Below are 16,586 nucleotides of genomic sequence, written 5' to 3' on the forward strand. Positions count from 1 at the left end.
TTTTTCTAGCTTCGTATTCCGCTTAAAAAGTTAAACAATGCGCATGTCTGAAAAAATCAGAAAAGGGCTTGAGTATACAATCGATAACTTTGCTTTTGGACATTACAAATATAATTAATTGCATATTAAGGTCAAATAACATTCTAAAATACTAGTTTTTTTAGGTAGCCATACCTGTTTACATTTAATTTGAGAAGTGCATTACATATAAAGTGAAACGTATGTTTTGAAAACAAATGCTACGTTAAATGCTCATATACAACTCCATATTTTATGCCTACGCGAAATTTTTGTGTTTATATTTTGCAGATTTTAAAATGTCGCATAAGTCTTGCGTGGAACTAAGCGAAATTCGAAAACTGGATAAAATTGTGCAGCAATGCGAACTGTACATGTCCAATAATAATATAGATGAAACAACTAAGAAACCATCTTTAACAGAATTCAAACGGAACTGCATTGCTAAACCCACTCAATTTGTGGAGAGGGAACTCTTTTCACTTATGTGCAACCTTAATAAGATAGAAAAGAAACAGGTTTTTGTTTCAGATATTTTGATAAACGCCAGTATGTTCGACGACAAAAAGGAGAGTTTAATAAGATTTCCAAAAAGTGTACCCGATCACAGCAATCTTATCTATCACAAATTCATTCAGACTAGGCTTATAAAAAGTAATGTTATATCACAACTAAAAATTAATTTAAAGGCGAAAGAAAAACAAAGTTATAGTTCTGGAGATTGTTTTTTTTCACCTCCAACACTAAAAATAAAAAATACAACAGAATGTTCCAAGAAATGTAGAGTCTTAAAAGGGGAAAATCAAGTCGATTCGAATAATATCTCAAAAGAGTTCAAATCAAGCCAACACAAAAAGAATAATAGTAGCAAAATGTCAAACAAATGCATTAAATGTGATAAAAAAAAGCTATACATTAAGAACTATCAGACAGTTTTAAGGAAAGATTGCGATTTACTTTGCTCGTATGATCCATCACGAAAACATAATAGCATTTTCCAAACGCATAAAGAAAATTCTTACGAATGCATGTTTAAGAACTTAAAATACAATGAAATTGAAAAGCCGGCCGCAAAAGTATTAGGTAGTTCGTATGACGATATGCTGGACAATGAAGCACTGCTCGGATCGAGGAGTGAACCAAAAATGCAAGATCCAAACGAAGTGGTAAATCTAAAGCACAAAATCAATTTTGTTGTCAATTTATTTAAATTTAAATTTTCAAAAGATTGCTTCTCTGGGAGGAAACATACTTCTAGACCAAAAATTACAAAACAACTACTATCATAAGTGGACACTATTACACTACTCGCCTTTTAAAGCTGTGTGGGATTGGGTGATATTAATTCTGGTGATGTACACGGCAATTTTTACCCCGTATGTGGCGGCATTTTTGCTTGGAGAGCAGGATTACCAGAGAAGAAATAATAAATACATTAACTCTGACCCAATTGTTATAATTGATTTAATTGGTAAGCATAGATATATTAGGTGAATTACGTTCTTAATACCATTTTGTAGTTGATGTTACTTTCATCATCGATATCTTGATTAACTTTCGGACCACCTTTGTCAACGCACAGGATGAAGTGGTACTGTTAAGAACCCCCAATTAAAAACCAAATCTATACACGTATTTTATTATAGGTTTCCCATCCTGGACGCATAGCTGTTCACTACTTGAGCGGTTGGTTTTTAATCGATCTGGTGGCAGCGGTTCCGTTCGACTTGCTACTAGTTGGTAGTGATACTGATGAGGTGAGCTCTTATTAACCTTAAATTAACCTTATTACTACAAGAGAATGTAAGTCGATGGTTTGTTACCGATCCGATTTTGTCTTAAAGTGGTATTTATGGTGTTCTATTTTGACCTACGGATGGTCTTTCTAAACATTTTTTTATAATAGTTTGCAGCACGTGTTGTTTCCTTTGTATATTATATATATATTTTTGATCAGAATATCTAACAGAGTCAATCAGTTCGTATGAACGCTATTATATTGGAAACTAGAGAAGCTATAAGGTTTAAAATTCAGAATAAGATTCTTTAGTTTGGCTTCTACAGTTTTATTAATTGCGTTGTTCTTGTCAAAGCATGTTGATAGATCTTATGTTGCCATGCCCTTTCTAACGCCCACAAATAATCTTTAATTTAAACCCCGATATCTCGAAACTATCAAAGATAGCGAATTGGGATTTCATTGTTCCCACTCTTACTCCCTCAAACTGTTGGTGCACAAAGTTTTCATGTTAGAAACGTTATTTTAGAGCTCTGAAATTTCTAGACAGCTCAATATAAGAAACGACATATAGAAAAACTACCTAGTTTGGCGTGAAAAAAACTATAAATAACTAAACTTTTTACACCCGTAACTTGTGAAGTACTAAATCTACAGGTTTGATATACTTCAATAGAAAGGTATTTCGAAGTACTATGTACGTCTTTTAAACAAAATTTGTATAAGTACCACCGTTTAAGTACGATTTTTGTGCCCTTTTTTCTGATATCTCAAAACCGGCTCTAACGATTTAAAATAAAATTTTAAGGTGTATAGCCGTTGACGTGTCTAGCCCTCGAAATTCTCAATTCAGAGCATCTTCAGCTGTTATTGTGCGTACCCAAACTCTTTTTAAAGGACCTGGAAATTTAAGATGATGATGTTAAACGGCTTAATAAGAGAAATTTTTCTTCTACCACTTTGGGAAAAACTAGCTAGTTTGGCGAGAAAACAGCTATAAATAGCTCAATTTTGTGCACCCGTAAAGCTAGAGGCTTGTGCTATACATACGTAGTTAGAAATTATTTTAAAATACTTTGCTCGCTGTCATAACATGATTTGTCGAAATACTATCGTTTAATAATTATGATCAAAAGTTTTTTTGTTGTGATATTTTTTTTAATTTTTTCCAATTTTTCAAAAGCGGCTTTAACGATTTTGGACTAAGCCTTAAAGTGTATACCCATTGACATTCCTCACGTTTTACATGAAATACATTTTTTTATAAAGTCATGTTTTAAAATTTTTATTAAACAAAAATGGCTACGCATACTATTTCAGAAGATATAACGCTACATGAGCGTTAAACTTTTTGTAGTAGTTGATTAGATGATTTATATCATAAAAACTTCTGATATAAAAAAAACAACTCTGAACGAGGTTAAATTTTGTGACGATCGCACCTATAGCAAAAAAAGTTCTGATGTAAACTTTTGTGACGAAAACGTATTATACGATTGTAAATGGCACTTTCTAGATGTTTCCTATTAGGCGGTCGCAGCAAAAGTGATCTTTATTGCACAGAACGTATTTCACAAGAGTTCAGGATATACAGTATGAGGGATTAAGACAAACATAGTGTTTCTTAAGAGTAACAGGGATTATTATATCTTGTGTGTAATAAAAGTGTGACCTAACTTAATGTCGAATGTATGTATGACAGATGCTTAGGGATCTTGCTACAATTCGGCCATCCTGACGAGAAAGCTCCTGATCTCTTAGCCATCTGCATTATTAATCCAAGGTCGTATGTTTGCTATAGCCCAAACTCCCTTATAAGGAAGCCTATACTGTTGAAAACCTTCAACATCCTCCAAGACATACCTATCATTACGAAGTACCCTTGTCACTCTGTAAGGGCCTTTGAATTTTGGAATTAGTTTTTTGATACGCCTGCATGAGAATCAAAGTTTTTGATCATTACTAAGTCGTCCGTCTGGTATTCTTTAGGATTCTTTCTCTTAAGATCTGTGCGTAACTTATTATATTCTTGTAACTTCTCAATGCTCTTACTGGCTTTTTCTCTAATTACTTCTAAATTTCTACATTCCCTATCTTTATTCAACTCTTCTAATTTTTCATTTAAGCTATCTATAACCTTTCCATTTTGAGACACTCCGAATAAAACTTGGCTTGGGTGCTGACTAACTGATCTTTAGATCGTATTATTAAGTGTTTCTAAAACTGTATCCCAGAACAATCCTTTACCTGGATCAGTCAATTTAGCCATCATGGGTCCTATGCTTCTATTTACTCTTTCGACCTGCGGCGATCCAGTGGCTATCTTAATGTGTTTTACTTTGTTTTCCTCTAAGAAGTCATGAAATTCTTTAGATGTAAAGCATGTCCCACGGTCTGAGATCACGCATCGCGGCCTTCTATACGACTTGAAATAGTCCTTTAATGCTACTATAACTTTCCTAGACTTTGTAGTTTTTGCCGGATAAAAACAAACTTTGTAAATGCGTCTATAATCACCAGTACGTGTTTGTTGGCTCTACTCTTATCTACCGGGCCATAATGATCTATGTGTATGACATCAAATGGAATGCTTACTTTGGGAATGCTGCGAAGGAAACCTTCGTCTTTACCAGACTTATCAGAATAGGCGATACATTTCAAACAATTATTAATGTGCTGCTTGCATTTTTCACGGACTTTGGGAAACCAGTAACTTTTTGAGATAACTTCTACCATCTTATCTATTCCAACATGTCCTAATTGATCGTGGTAACTAAAAAGAACGTGTATTTCCATTTCGCTTGGCACATAAAATAAAAGACCATCCTTATCCTTTTTTCTATTAATTATTCCATTTCGCATTTCATAATCCTTTAATTCTGTTTGCTGCAGTTTCTCAGCTATACTTTTGATTTTCTCATCTCTACTTTGACATATAAATAAGTTTTCTTCAAACGAATTATAATCTATTGTCAGTATGTGTGTGTTCCTGCTAAGTGCGTCGACATGCTGCATACGCTTGCCGGCTCTATGTTCTAGAGTGTAGTCATAATCTTGAAGAAAAAGTGCCTGGCAATTCTTGGGCATAATTCCTTTTTATTTAACGCCAGTGTAAGAGCACTACAGTCTGTAACTATTTTGAATTGTATTCCTTGAAGAGCGTTGTAACGAGTAAACTACAGCGACCGTTTCTAATTTGAAACTATGGTACTTCGCCTCCACATCCGCCGTGCCTTTCGAAAAATAGAATACGGGGTGAAATTTACTGTCTTTTTTCTTCTGCATTAAAATTGAACCAAAACCTAGGGCACTAGCATCACAATGTAACTCTGTTGAATCTTTTGGATTGTAGAAGGCCAGAATAGGGGCTTCCAAAAGATTTACTTTTAATATTTCAGAACACTCTAACTCTTTCGCACCAAATTCGAATTTTCTGTCCTTTCTTGCAAGATCATACAACGGCTTTGCTTTTGTTGAAAAATCTTTGACAAATCGTGTTAAATAAGAACACAGTCCAAGAAAACTTTGAACCTCATGCGTTTTTGTCGGTACAAGAAAATCTTTTACTGCTTGCATACCTTTCGAATCAGGTTTGATACCCTCTCCCGATATAACATATCCTAAATACTTTATTACTCTTTGAAGGAACTCACACTTATCTAACCTACGCTCTACCAGTCGTTTAAAGACCTCCGTTAATATCCCCATATTGGATATTACTACTTAGAATGTTTTCAACTCAGGATAACTTCGTAAAACTAATTGGACTCCCAGAATCGATTAGGCATTCTGCAATTAGGCACTGATTAGGGTGTGAATTAAAGTAAATTTTAAACGGTCTCACATATTCGATTTTGGTTGCGTTCTTCTTCTCGTTGCAATGGGATACGATGTGCTCCAAACTTCCACAGCCGTAGCAAGCGCCGTATGCGCGCTTGGACTTGCGGCAGTCGGCCGCGAAGTGACCCACGGAGTTACAGTTGTAGCATCTTACAGCGGATCCGGGCGGGTTTCCGGAAACAACTTTGTGGCGCCCAATTGCGAGAGTTGGTTTTCGCAAAGTTACTTTGGAGAATGCCTGCAACAGCTGGGCAGACGAATTAAAACAGTGCATGTGTGCCTGCTGTCGTTGAAGTGTATCCGGTATTCCTTCAATGATACTGTCGATTAATTCCACGTCGTCTATACGGATGTGTGCAGCCAACAGGGTCTTGTCATTAAAGTATGTAGTAAAGTCTTCATCTGGATGCCACTTTCGCTCCTGGAACTTGCGTCTGGACATTATCTTGCTCTCTTTTGACTGAAAAGCCTCTGCGAGTTGAGATAAGAGTTCCTGGGCTGGCAAGGACAGAAAGTTCTCAGATGAGTGCAACCAAATTTGGACACGGTCTTTCAACTTTGACATAACCAGCATGCGAGTTATATCTTCACTTAGCTTGTATATTTTTATGATCGCGTTGAGCTGCGCGAACCAAGTGTTTACTGGAAGTTTGCTGTTAGCAGCACCGTCAAAAGGTGGAAGCATTTCCTTAACCGTGGTCAGCAAAGAGTTGTTGTTAAAAATGGCTTTACTAGGACTGGCAGCCTCTGTAACAAGATGTCCCAAATCCGATAGGGTGACATTGTTTTGATTTGGTGTGGACACATTGTTGCTCGTAGGAGGTGCGGTCACATTATTCAATGGCTGACGCCGGGAAACTTCCAACTTGAGAAACTCATTTTCCAATTGGACCGCTTCTAATTGACGCTTCAAAATTCCAATTGCATGGAAATTTCTGGAACGCACATGCTGTTGTATGCAGGTTCGTCGTTGTTTTGGGCACCCAGCGACGTAGCCCCAACATAGACCTGATCGGCTCCGCCATTTGCAGCAGTATTTGGCCTTTCCTCGAGCCCAGCTTCAATGTCGGTCATCTCCTTGGGGTCCAGTACTGGACATTCTCCTCGGGCCTCGGGAGGCACACCATTCAACCGCGCTGCTAGTGTTGCCTTGGTGCCGATTTTCGGCAACCCAAGTTTTTCCAGCCAACATCGAAGTTCTGATGCTGTGTAGCCGTCCGCAGCTATGGTGTCCATCATTACGAACTATTTTAAATAACTTACTTAATAACTTTTGCTCGTAAACAGAGTTAAGTGCGCAAGAAAAAAATTTTTTTTTTGCGGTTATCCCACTTCTGAAATTGTAGATGGCACTTTCTATATGTTTCCTATTAGGCGGTCGCAGCAAAAGTGATCTTTATTGCACAGAACGTATTTCACAAGAGTTCAGCGTATACAGTATGAGGGATTAAGACAAACATAGTGTTTCTTAAGAGTAACAGGGATGTTTATATCTTGTGTGTAATAAAAGTGTGACCTAACTTTATGAAGAATGTATGTATGACAGATGCTTAAGGATATGTCTGCTTGCTACACGATATACCTAATAAATACATTTTCTTAATTTTGTTACATTCGGCACTGTAGATTTTTAGAGTTGTTTTAGTTCAGAGTTGTTTTAGTTTAATATCAGAAGTTTTCATACATACCGTGACATCAAACGGGTCTGAAACAAACACGATATCTAATTGTCTATTTAAGGAATTTCGTATAAAGCTTACTTGCTGTAACGATAATTCTAAAAGTCCATTCCCAAAGTCATGGGCGGAAAAAGGTATAGCGACAAGTGAGTCAGTAAGAGGAGATCAAGAAATATCAGGTAGTTTTAAGAGATCCAAAACAGTGAAAAAGTTTCTGTTAAAAAGAAGATATTATATCACAGAAAGTAGATTGTATAATACATTTTTGTTGATATCCGAACATTTGTTCATTGAAGGTGCGATAGTCACTATATTTTTACCTCGCTAGAAGGAGTAAAATATAAATCATATAATCCATATAGATTTCCGAAATTTGTAGAATTCGAGTTTCTTATGCGGAATTTATAAGAATTTAAATGATTTCAAGACCCCAAAATAGAGTATGAATACGCAAATAATCCAAAGCTCAGGGAGTGTTAAATGTTCAGAACTATTAAATGTTGCCATTTTTGTTTTCTAATAATTTTAAAGAGTAACTTTTTACAACATTTTTGTGGACTATCCACTTAACACTGAACAAACAGACAATTTAAAATAATTTTATCACTCGTAACCATCGGACGATTACTAAAGATTTTCATTCTTCCTAACTGTATATATAGTAGTCGCCTTCGCACACCCTCCTGGTGCGCTTCGTCACTACGTGTATTGACGTCCATAGTGATCTAATAACTTAAACAAAGTTTTACCCCGATTCTAAATTTCATAAGGACTAAATCTGTCGGCCGCTCACATAACCTAATATTAAAGTTGGCGCTTTACAATCTCGCTTTGCGATTTACAAGCTTACTCCATCTCCCTTTTCCTTCCTTTACCTGACATACGGGTACTGATAGTCAACGCACTCGACCAAACGAAGATAGAAAATGTCGCTTTGCGGCATATTGCCAACTCCATCCCACTCCTTACTGAGTTACTAGTATTTGATAGTCAATGGGTTCATTTCCTTCTTTATTTTTATAATATTTTATACTATTACTATTAGATTAAAAAGGGTGTACTAGATTCGTCGGGAAGTATGTAACAGGCAGAAGGAAGCGTGTACGACAATCAGGATTACTAGCCGAGTCAATCTAGCCATGTCCGTCTGTCCGTGAGAGATCTCGAAAAGTAGATTCATGGGCTTCCTGCGCAGAGCAAGTTTTTCTTTTCAGCAGGGTGTCAATATTACTCTACAGCTTTAATGCTAGAAACAACATTTCAATTTAAATATTTTTGTCTCATCAATACCCATCAGCCCAAAAACGTTTTGCTACGCCCACTCTAACTCCCACAAACTGAAATGTCTGAAATAGATTAGTCCTATCTACATCTATCTATTGACACATAAAAGAGTTTTCCACGCCCACTCTAACGCTCACAAATGGCAAAAGCGCTTAAATCTGTCAGCCGTCCACATTACTATACATTGAAATAGCGGGTAGGTGGCGCTATACAATATCGCTTTGCTGCTTTTATATCTCCATTTCTCTTTTGATTTTTTAAGCTGAGTAACGGCTATCTGATAGTCGAGGCGCTCGAGTGTTGTTCCTTGTTTTTATTTTTGAAAGATTGCGCTCCACCGATTAGGGTGATATATGTTTTAGTTTACAACTATAATGTCACCCTTAACTTTTGAATAGGCTTCATTGAGTATATTGTGTGCTTCCACTCGGAAAGCTTTGAAATACAAGTTTTATTTGGATAAAATCCGTGATATAGCGAATTTATTTCACAGATTTAAAAAGTCTTACACGAGTGACTCGATGATCTACTATAATAAATAACAAATTATAGCTTTGGTGCTTTTTAACATATAACCTTATAAGCTTAAAAATAACATTTTTTAATTAGTTCTGAATTTCGAAGTAAATTTTATTAAAATCAGCAAACTACATCATATAGCTGTCATAGGAACGGACAACTATATCATATAGCTGTCATAGGAACGATCGGATAGTTGGTTGGAAATAATGTGAAACAAATTATAGCTTTGTGGCTTGTTGACATATCTTATAATATTGGGAATATAAATTTTTATATTTTTAAGAATTTCGAATACAATTTAATAAAATTTTTGATTATTTTTTATAGCTGCAAAGGTATACAAACTTCGGCTTGCCGAAGCTAACTTCCTTTCTTGTTTCATATTATTTTACCACTAATATCCCCGATAATATCCCCGATATAGTTGTCCGGTTCGACTTGCAATAGAAAGAAGACTTTTGGGAAAATTTCAGCCGGATAGCTTTAAAACTGAGAGACTAGTTTGCCTTAGAAACGGACGGACGGACGGACAGACGGACGGACATGGCTAGATCGACTCGTCTAGTGACGCTGATCAAGAATATATATCGGAAACGTCTCCTTCACTGCGTTGCAACATTCTGACTGAAATCATTATACCCTCTGCTAGGGTGCCACATTTTTCTAAGCAGCAAAGCGATATTTTAGGGTGCCACCTACATGCTTTTTTGAGTAGATGTTATGTGGGCCTCAGACAGATTTGAGCGTTTAATTCGTTCGTGGACGTTAGAGTAGGCGTGGCACTTTTTTGTAGGTCAGTCGATAGGTAATGATGAGACAAACACATTTCAGTTAAAATTTTGTTTCTATCATAAACACTGTGGGCGCTAGAGTGGTCGTTTCGTCGATCGACGAGGGAAGGCAGCCATCTTTGTCAGCGTCCATGATGTCATCTGCATGCCAGTGGAGCCGCTCACCAACAACTACGGCCTGTGTGTGTGCATTAAAGGAAGTTTTGGCTCAATCTTCCTTTGCGCCGCATACTGTCAGTTCGATAGCAGACCAAATGGTAGACCGAACCCGCAACCGGATGAATACAGCCATAACCTCCAGTCGTACCTAATGTACTTGGATTCTGTCCTGCTGCTGGCCAGCAGTACTCCATCAATCTTCGGAGTTGACGCGAACGCAGCGTCCCCCATGTGGCTTAGTAAACTCCCTCCTCGACCGGAGGGACTAACTAACTACTCCCGGGGTGAGCTGCTGTCCGAGTGGATGCTGACGAAGGGAGCGGTAATCTTGAACCAACCTAGTCGAAGCTACAAGTTCGATAACATAAGATCGCACAGCGATATCGACGTGACATTCGCCAACTCAGCAGGACATATGCTAGCCACATATGAGTGGAGAGTGGACGAGTGGTAGTTGAGTGACCACAACGTAATTTCTGTTGTGGCCAGCACCTCAACCGCGAATGCCGTTGGAAGATTATCTCCGGTACCGTCCTGGAACTCCTCCAATGCACGTTGGCCGAGATTCCGGACGACTTCCGCACGATGTGTGCGACCTTGCGTTGGGAAGGAGAACGCCCGGACAGCCGAGAACGAGGGTAAGTTGGTGGACCGCTGACCTTGCGCAAATCGTCGCCAAGTCAGGACACTCAGGCGCCGTCTTCTGGATGCCAGACGCCATCAGCATGATGACGTGGCCGAGCTGACTGTAGTGGAGCTGAGGCTTGCCACAGCCGACTACAGGAAGCTTATCGTGAGGACCAATGGAGACGCATCGTGGGAGAAAACTCGCACGATCCCTGGGGGCGCGTGTACAAGATGTGCCGAGGTCGCAAGAGACGGACGGAGATTGGGTGCCTCCGCGTGAATGGCGAGCTGGTCACCAATCGGGGTGACTGTGCGCGAGTGCTCCTCCGCAACTTTTTCGCAGCTGCGGAGTCTGACGCACCGATTGCTCCCGTGGAGGAAATCCCACCGCCCTTGAATGTCTCGGAAGTTGATGCTTGTGTCGCCAGGTTGAAGAGCAAGCGCTCGCCTGGCATGGACGGTATGAACGGGACGATTTGCAAGGCTGTGTGGCGTGCCATACCTCAGCATCTGACGGCGCTGTATTCAAACTGCGTCCGGTCGGGGTACTTCCCCGCAGAGTGGGAATGCCCACGTGTTGTGGCACTGCTCAAGGGACCCGACAAGGACAAGTGCGAACCGTCGTCATATCGCGGAATTTGCCTGCTGCCGGTTTTTGGCAAGGTGCTCGAGGCCATTATGGTGGATAGAGTGAGGGCAGTTCTTCCGGAAGGCTGTAGATGGCAATTCGGATTTCACCAAGGACGTTGTGTGCAGGACGCTTGCTGGAGCAAGCTTGTTGGAGCAAGCTTGCCGTATATAAGCAGCTGCCGGTATCTGGGCATCACGGTCGAAGAAGGCTTGAAATTCTCCAAGCACTTCACCTCGCTCAAGCAGCGAATGACCGGAGTCGTTGGAGCATTGGCGCGTGTGCCTCGAGCAGACTGGGGATTCAACCCTCGAGCCAAGCGTACCATCTATGCCGGACTCATGGTACCCTGTATGATATTTGGTGCCCCGATATGGTATGTTGATACGACGCATGAATTAGTGGCCAGGAAGCGACTTCTTTCCAGAGGCTCATCCTGCTTGGAAGCCTCCCGGATTGCTGAACAGTGTCTACTGTGGCACTGCAGGTTCTTGCTGGCTCCCCCGCTTGATTTGGTCGCCAAGCAAGTGGCAGGTAAATACAAGCTTAAGCGTGGATACCCGTTGGAGGAGTACGATCTGTGTTATGGCGAGGACCTTACAAGTCTTAGCCCAGGGCAGATGAAGGTGCGTACTGAGCAGTGCATACTGCACGCGTGGCAAGACAGATGGGATAGCGTAGAGTCGTCCGGCCGGGTGACCTACAAGTTCATCCCGGATGTCGAATTCGCCTATCGCGATCATAACTTTGATGCGTACCGGATTTTTGCTTACAGGACACGGATCGCTAAACGCATTTCTGTTTGGTGTCAGAGCGTCGGGCACTGCCTCATGCTCATGTGGCGACCCATATGAGGACTGGCAACATGTTCTATGAAGATTTGCGAGACCTCGATGGACTTGGTGTGCAGTAAGTTGGCGAAAGATGGATCGGATTCGATGGCTTATTAGCGGATCAGGAGAAGACCAGACGGCTTACAGCGTTCGCCGAGGAGGCTTTCAACCGGAGGAGGGACTTTTAGTCCTCATCTCTGCCTTGTGGTAGCGGCGAGGAATACTGCCACAGCCTGTCATTGCTTGTCGTAGGAGGCGACTAATATAACATGGTTGCCCCATCCGAGCTTATCGGAGCTGAAGGGGTGAGGCCCACCGAGCCTGTAATTACGGTGCCACGGGTTGAGCAGTTGTCCAAGACTGCTCATTGAGGTCGGCCCCCTTGTGGGAGTTTCGTGATGGCTGTGTTTGACACCTATATCGCGAGTAGAGTCTCCGGGATCGACGTGGATGTTGGGTTTATACAACTCGGGTGCTGCGACCCAAAGAACAGTAGAGATTTTAGATAAATCACGCACTGGGATGGTTGCTATGTATATAGCTATAGTTTCTTCCAAAGTGGTCATATGTGAGTGCCGTGGTTGTAATGCCTTTAGTGTAGAACACGCCACGTTAAATAAGTTCGGAGGGATCCGATTCCCACTGCCGCCCACATAGCATCTTCTAAAATAGCCGGTAGATGGAGCCCTAAAATATCGCTTTTCTGCTTGTATATCTCCTTTCCCCTTTTTCTCCTTTAAGCTGAGTAACAAGTATCTGAAAGACGACGCACTCAACTATAGCGCTCTTACTTGTTTTTTTAAATAAAACCCCCTTTTTATTTTTCCCTACTAAATAAAAAATTACGAAAGCATGCAATTGGGTTAAAAATAAGCAATATATAATACCAACTTCTTTTCAACATATGTCTTCTAGGAAACCGGATTCAATATTTCGAAATTTTTTAAAGTAGCTCCAAAACAAGAAAATTATTTTATATACATAATTTTTAAGTAACAGAATTAATAAAATTAAATTTCATGAAAAATTAGAACAATTTAAAGAGTAGATTATAGAGTCCTTTTTGTGGTCTAGGTGTTGAATTATACCACGTCCTTCTCGTCCGTATGAACGATAAGACCTTTTTGGAACCATTTAAATTAGATTTTTTTTATTAGCAATATCCATGTACATGCCAAATAACATTGAAAGCGGAAGCACAGTTATTTGTTTTTAACATACGCAAGTAATTTTCTTGGGAAGTCATAAGTACTTCATTTTTTTCCTTTCTGCCTATGACATTAAATGTATATTTTTCTTTCTTTTTGGGGATCCGCTCGTTATTCCAGACAACAACATTAATAGGGCTCTTAAAAACAGCGCGTCTTTTAAGACTAGTTCGAGTGGCCCGAAAAATAGATCGTTATTCGGAATATGGAGCTGCAGTTCTTATTTTACTGATGGCTACCTTTATTTTGATTGCCCATTGGTTGGCATGCATATGGTAATTAAAAATGATAACAATTTTATTTCTTAATGAAATTTATTTACATAAAATTAGGTATGCAATTGGAAATGCCGAAAAATCTATAACCGCGAAAAACATCGGTTGGCTAAATTCATTGGCCTATGATATTCAAGAACCCTATTTTGATAACCGAACTGGTGGACCCTCTATAAAGGTAATGTTTTATTACAATTATGTAAAGAGGATGGTTTAAAAATTATATTCTTGCAGTCGAGGTATATCACAGCCTTATATTTTACATTTACCTCGCTGACGTCCGTCGGGTTCGGGAATGTTGCACCGAATACTGATGCTGAAAAAGCTTTTACTATTTGTGTAATGCTAGTTGGATGTAGGTGAAAACTTAAATGCAATAATAATTAGATATTTAATAATATTTTAATTTATTTGTTAAGCTCTTATGTATGCAAGTATTTTTGGAAATGTATCGGCAATAATTCAAAGGTATTATCCTAATATGATAAATTAATTAGTTATAAAAAACTGTTATTATTATTATTAATACTCAGGCTTTATTCTGGAACGGCAAGATATCATACTCAAATGTTACGTGTTCGGGAGTTTATTCGATTTCACCAGGTATTAATTTTACAGAGGGAATATTGCATTGCAGATATTAGCTCATTCTTTTCTTTTTTTACAGATACCAAATCCTCTAAGGCAAAGATTAGAAGAATATTTCCAACACGCATGGACCTGTAATAAATTTAATTTATTTCTTTATTGATTGATCATTTTTTTTAATTTAAAGATACAAATGGGATAGATATGAGCTCGTTGCTTAAAGGTTTTCCCGAGTGCCTACAAGCAGACATTTGCCTGCATTTGAACAGAAAATTACTGACAACGTGTGCCGCTTTTTCGGAAGCAAGTCCTGGTTGCCTAAGGTAAGTTTTAAAATTTTTTAAAGTAAGTTAAACTTTATAACTTAAAGTTAACTTATATTTTACTTTCAGAGCTTTCTCCCTTAAATTTAAAACTACCCATGCGCCGCCTGGTGATATTTTAGTTCATAGAGGAGATGTCCTTACCTCATTATTTTTTATAGCCAGAGGCTCCATAGAAATTCAAAAAGCTGGCAATATGATTGTTGTATTGGGTTGGTTACTTTTTCAGTTTATACCAACAAAAAATATTTTTTAACTTTTTATTTTTTTTTTAGGTAAAAACGACATTTTCGGTGAAAATCCGTGTATATATCCAACGCTCGGAAAATCAAACGGAGTAGTAAGAGCACTGACATATTGCGATATCCATAAGTTGCACAGAGACGATTTGCTGGACGTACTCGATGCTTATCCAGAATTTTTAGAAAGCTTCGTCAACAACTTGGTTATTACATATAACATGAGAGATGTAAGTAATTAAATTCAATTACACAGTGGAATACGAAAAAACTACAGTTTGGATATCAAAGTCTAAAGGTACAATAGCGATTTACTAATTTTGGTGGCAAGCTTGCTTTAAAAGGTCAATATTGTTTGTCCACATTAGTATTAAATGTAAGCCCACACAATTATAAACTGTGAGTATCAATGTTGTAACTATCATATCCAATAATATCCATCGCGAGCTCACACCAAATATGATTTTACAAATGTTCATAAGTCTTTTAAAATGTTGAGGTCCAAACTGCGGTTCACTTTAAATTCAAAATATTGTTTCGCAGTGTTATTAATTGCGAACCCTTAAAACCCTTTGTTTTTTAGGACGCACATTGTGGTGTTGATATCAAGCATCGCTACTTAAGAGCAAAGACTTCCGATAAAATGAGAAGCTCTCCTGATATACCCTCTATAAGAATGTAAGCTAATGTCTTGTTTTAAGAGAATGTTGAATTTATCTTTTTCGTTTTAGAGTTGGACTGCGGTATAAAAAACACAATGTTAATACTTCCGTGCATAAAATTAAGAATAACTCTCGTGATCTTAATATTTTTATTGAAAATGAAATCGCAAACTATCATTTAGATTTGTTTGAAAATAATAGTTAACCGCAAACAGCACAATTGTAAATAAAAAAAAAATAAAAAATTCGAACACCCAAAGTAAATTGCTTTACTTATTACAGCGGGGATGTTGGATGGTCCGTGGACTCCCTGGGAAAAACGAATTTCCTCGGAGCTGGTGGCTTCCGTCAGCAAGACAACAGAATGGATTCTCTTCTCTATATGTGTAGGGTCTTTACTATCAGACTAAAGATTATACATAGATAGGATCGACACCCGGAAATTTCCGAATTTAAAATTCTTCTGATTTTATCAGTCTCATTTTGATTAGTCATCGACTAAAAGACAGCTAAGGGGAGTGCGAGAGAGATGGAGATATATATGATGCCCCTTGATGCACTTTGAGCAGTACAAACAAGTGGGCCGACACCAAGCTCGTGCTTGTTACGCGCGGAGCCTGTTATGAGATAATAGTAAAATACATAAAACAAAAAGACACAGGTCACAAATGAAAATAAAACGCACAATGAAGCAAATGAGTTAAAATATACATTTTTATTACCGGGATAGAATTTGAAGTGCAAATTAAATGATAAATTTTGAGTACCCCTATAAAAAATAATAACGTTGCACTCAAAAATTGTACTCACACGATCCATAAAAACAATCGATATATGACTGTAATTTAAAACCCACCGCTATAGCTTTATATGATAAACAAAGCTTAACATCATCAACATGAGAATGTGTTATGATAGAGGTATGATTGTTAATAAACAAAGTAAAATTCTAAGGGCCCAAATGACTATCCTGAAGCACTCCAGATGTCACGTAGATCTTTTTTGAAACAGCATTCTGAAATATAACCCTCTGAGTCCTACCATTCAAGTAACATGAAAGCCAAGATAATAGATTACCTGAAAACCCATGCCGATCTAATTTGAATAAAAAAAAGAGTGGTTGACTTAGTCAAAGCATGCCAGTCTGCATTTTTTTCTTAAATCCATTATTT

At 38.5% G+C, this 16,586-nt stretch overlaps 1 protein-coding gene across 3 annotated transcripts; it reads left to right on the plus strand.

Annotated features, from left to right (window-relative positions):
* Positions 1-87: 87 nt before the first annotated feature.
* On the plus strand, positions 88-15,665 carry LOC108024271 (potassium voltage-gated channel subfamily H member 2). Of its 3 annotated transcripts, XM_017094162.3 has the most exons (16): positions 88-219; positions 310-1,184; positions 1,246-1,489; positions 1,539-1,609; positions 1,665-1,775; positions 13,448-13,602; positions 13,660-13,780; positions 13,837-13,957; positions 14,022-14,070; positions 14,136-14,205; positions 14,270-14,324; positions 14,378-14,513; positions 14,583-14,725; positions 14,789-14,982; positions 15,336-15,430; positions 15,484-15,665. In XM_017094162.3, the coding sequence occupies exons 2-16, from the start codon at positions 318-320 to the stop codon at positions 15,617-15,619; spliced, it is 2,568 nt and encodes an 855-aa protein (XP_016949651.1). In that variant the 5' UTR covers positions 88-219; positions 310-317; the 3' UTR covers positions 15,620-15,665. The 3 variants fall into 3 exon arrangements, with proteins under 3 accessions (XP_016949651.1, XP_016949653.1, XP_050743874.1); XM_050887917.1 differs by lacking the exons at positions 88-219; positions 310-1,184; positions 1,246-1,489; positions 1,539-1,609; positions 13,448-13,602 and having other exon boundaries at positions 1,675-1,775; XM_017094164.3 differs by lacking the exons at positions 13,448-13,602; positions 14,022-14,070; positions 14,136-14,205; ... (4 more) ...; positions 15,336-15,430; positions 15,484-15,665 and having other exon boundaries at positions 94-219.
* Positions 15,666-16,586: the final 921 nt, after the last annotated feature.

Source organism: Drosophila biarmipes, chromosome 2R (assembly GCF_025231255.1).
Source record: "Drosophila biarmipes strain raj3 chromosome 2R, RU_DBia_V1.1, whole genome shotgun sequence".
Taxonomy (NCBI): domain Eukaryota; kingdom Metazoa; phylum Arthropoda; class Insecta; order Diptera; family Drosophilidae; genus Drosophila; species Drosophila biarmipes.

What these genes read in the sequence shown, in the direction of transcription:
- LOC108024271 (XM_017094162.3), top strand. Translation starts at nt 318, where the DNA reads ATGTCGCATAAGTCTTGCGTGGAACTAAGCGAAATTCGAAAACTGGAT. An exon ending in TGTTATAATTGATTTAATTG is followed by an intron (nt 1,490 to 1,538) that starts GTAAGCATAGAT and finishes ACCATTTTGTAG; the next exon opens with TTGATGTTACTTTCATCATC. An exon ending in TTGTGTAATGCTAGTTGGAT is followed by an intron (nt 13,958 to 14,021) that starts GTAGGTGAAAAC and finishes TTATTTGTTAAG; the next exon opens with CTCTTATGTATGCAAGTATT.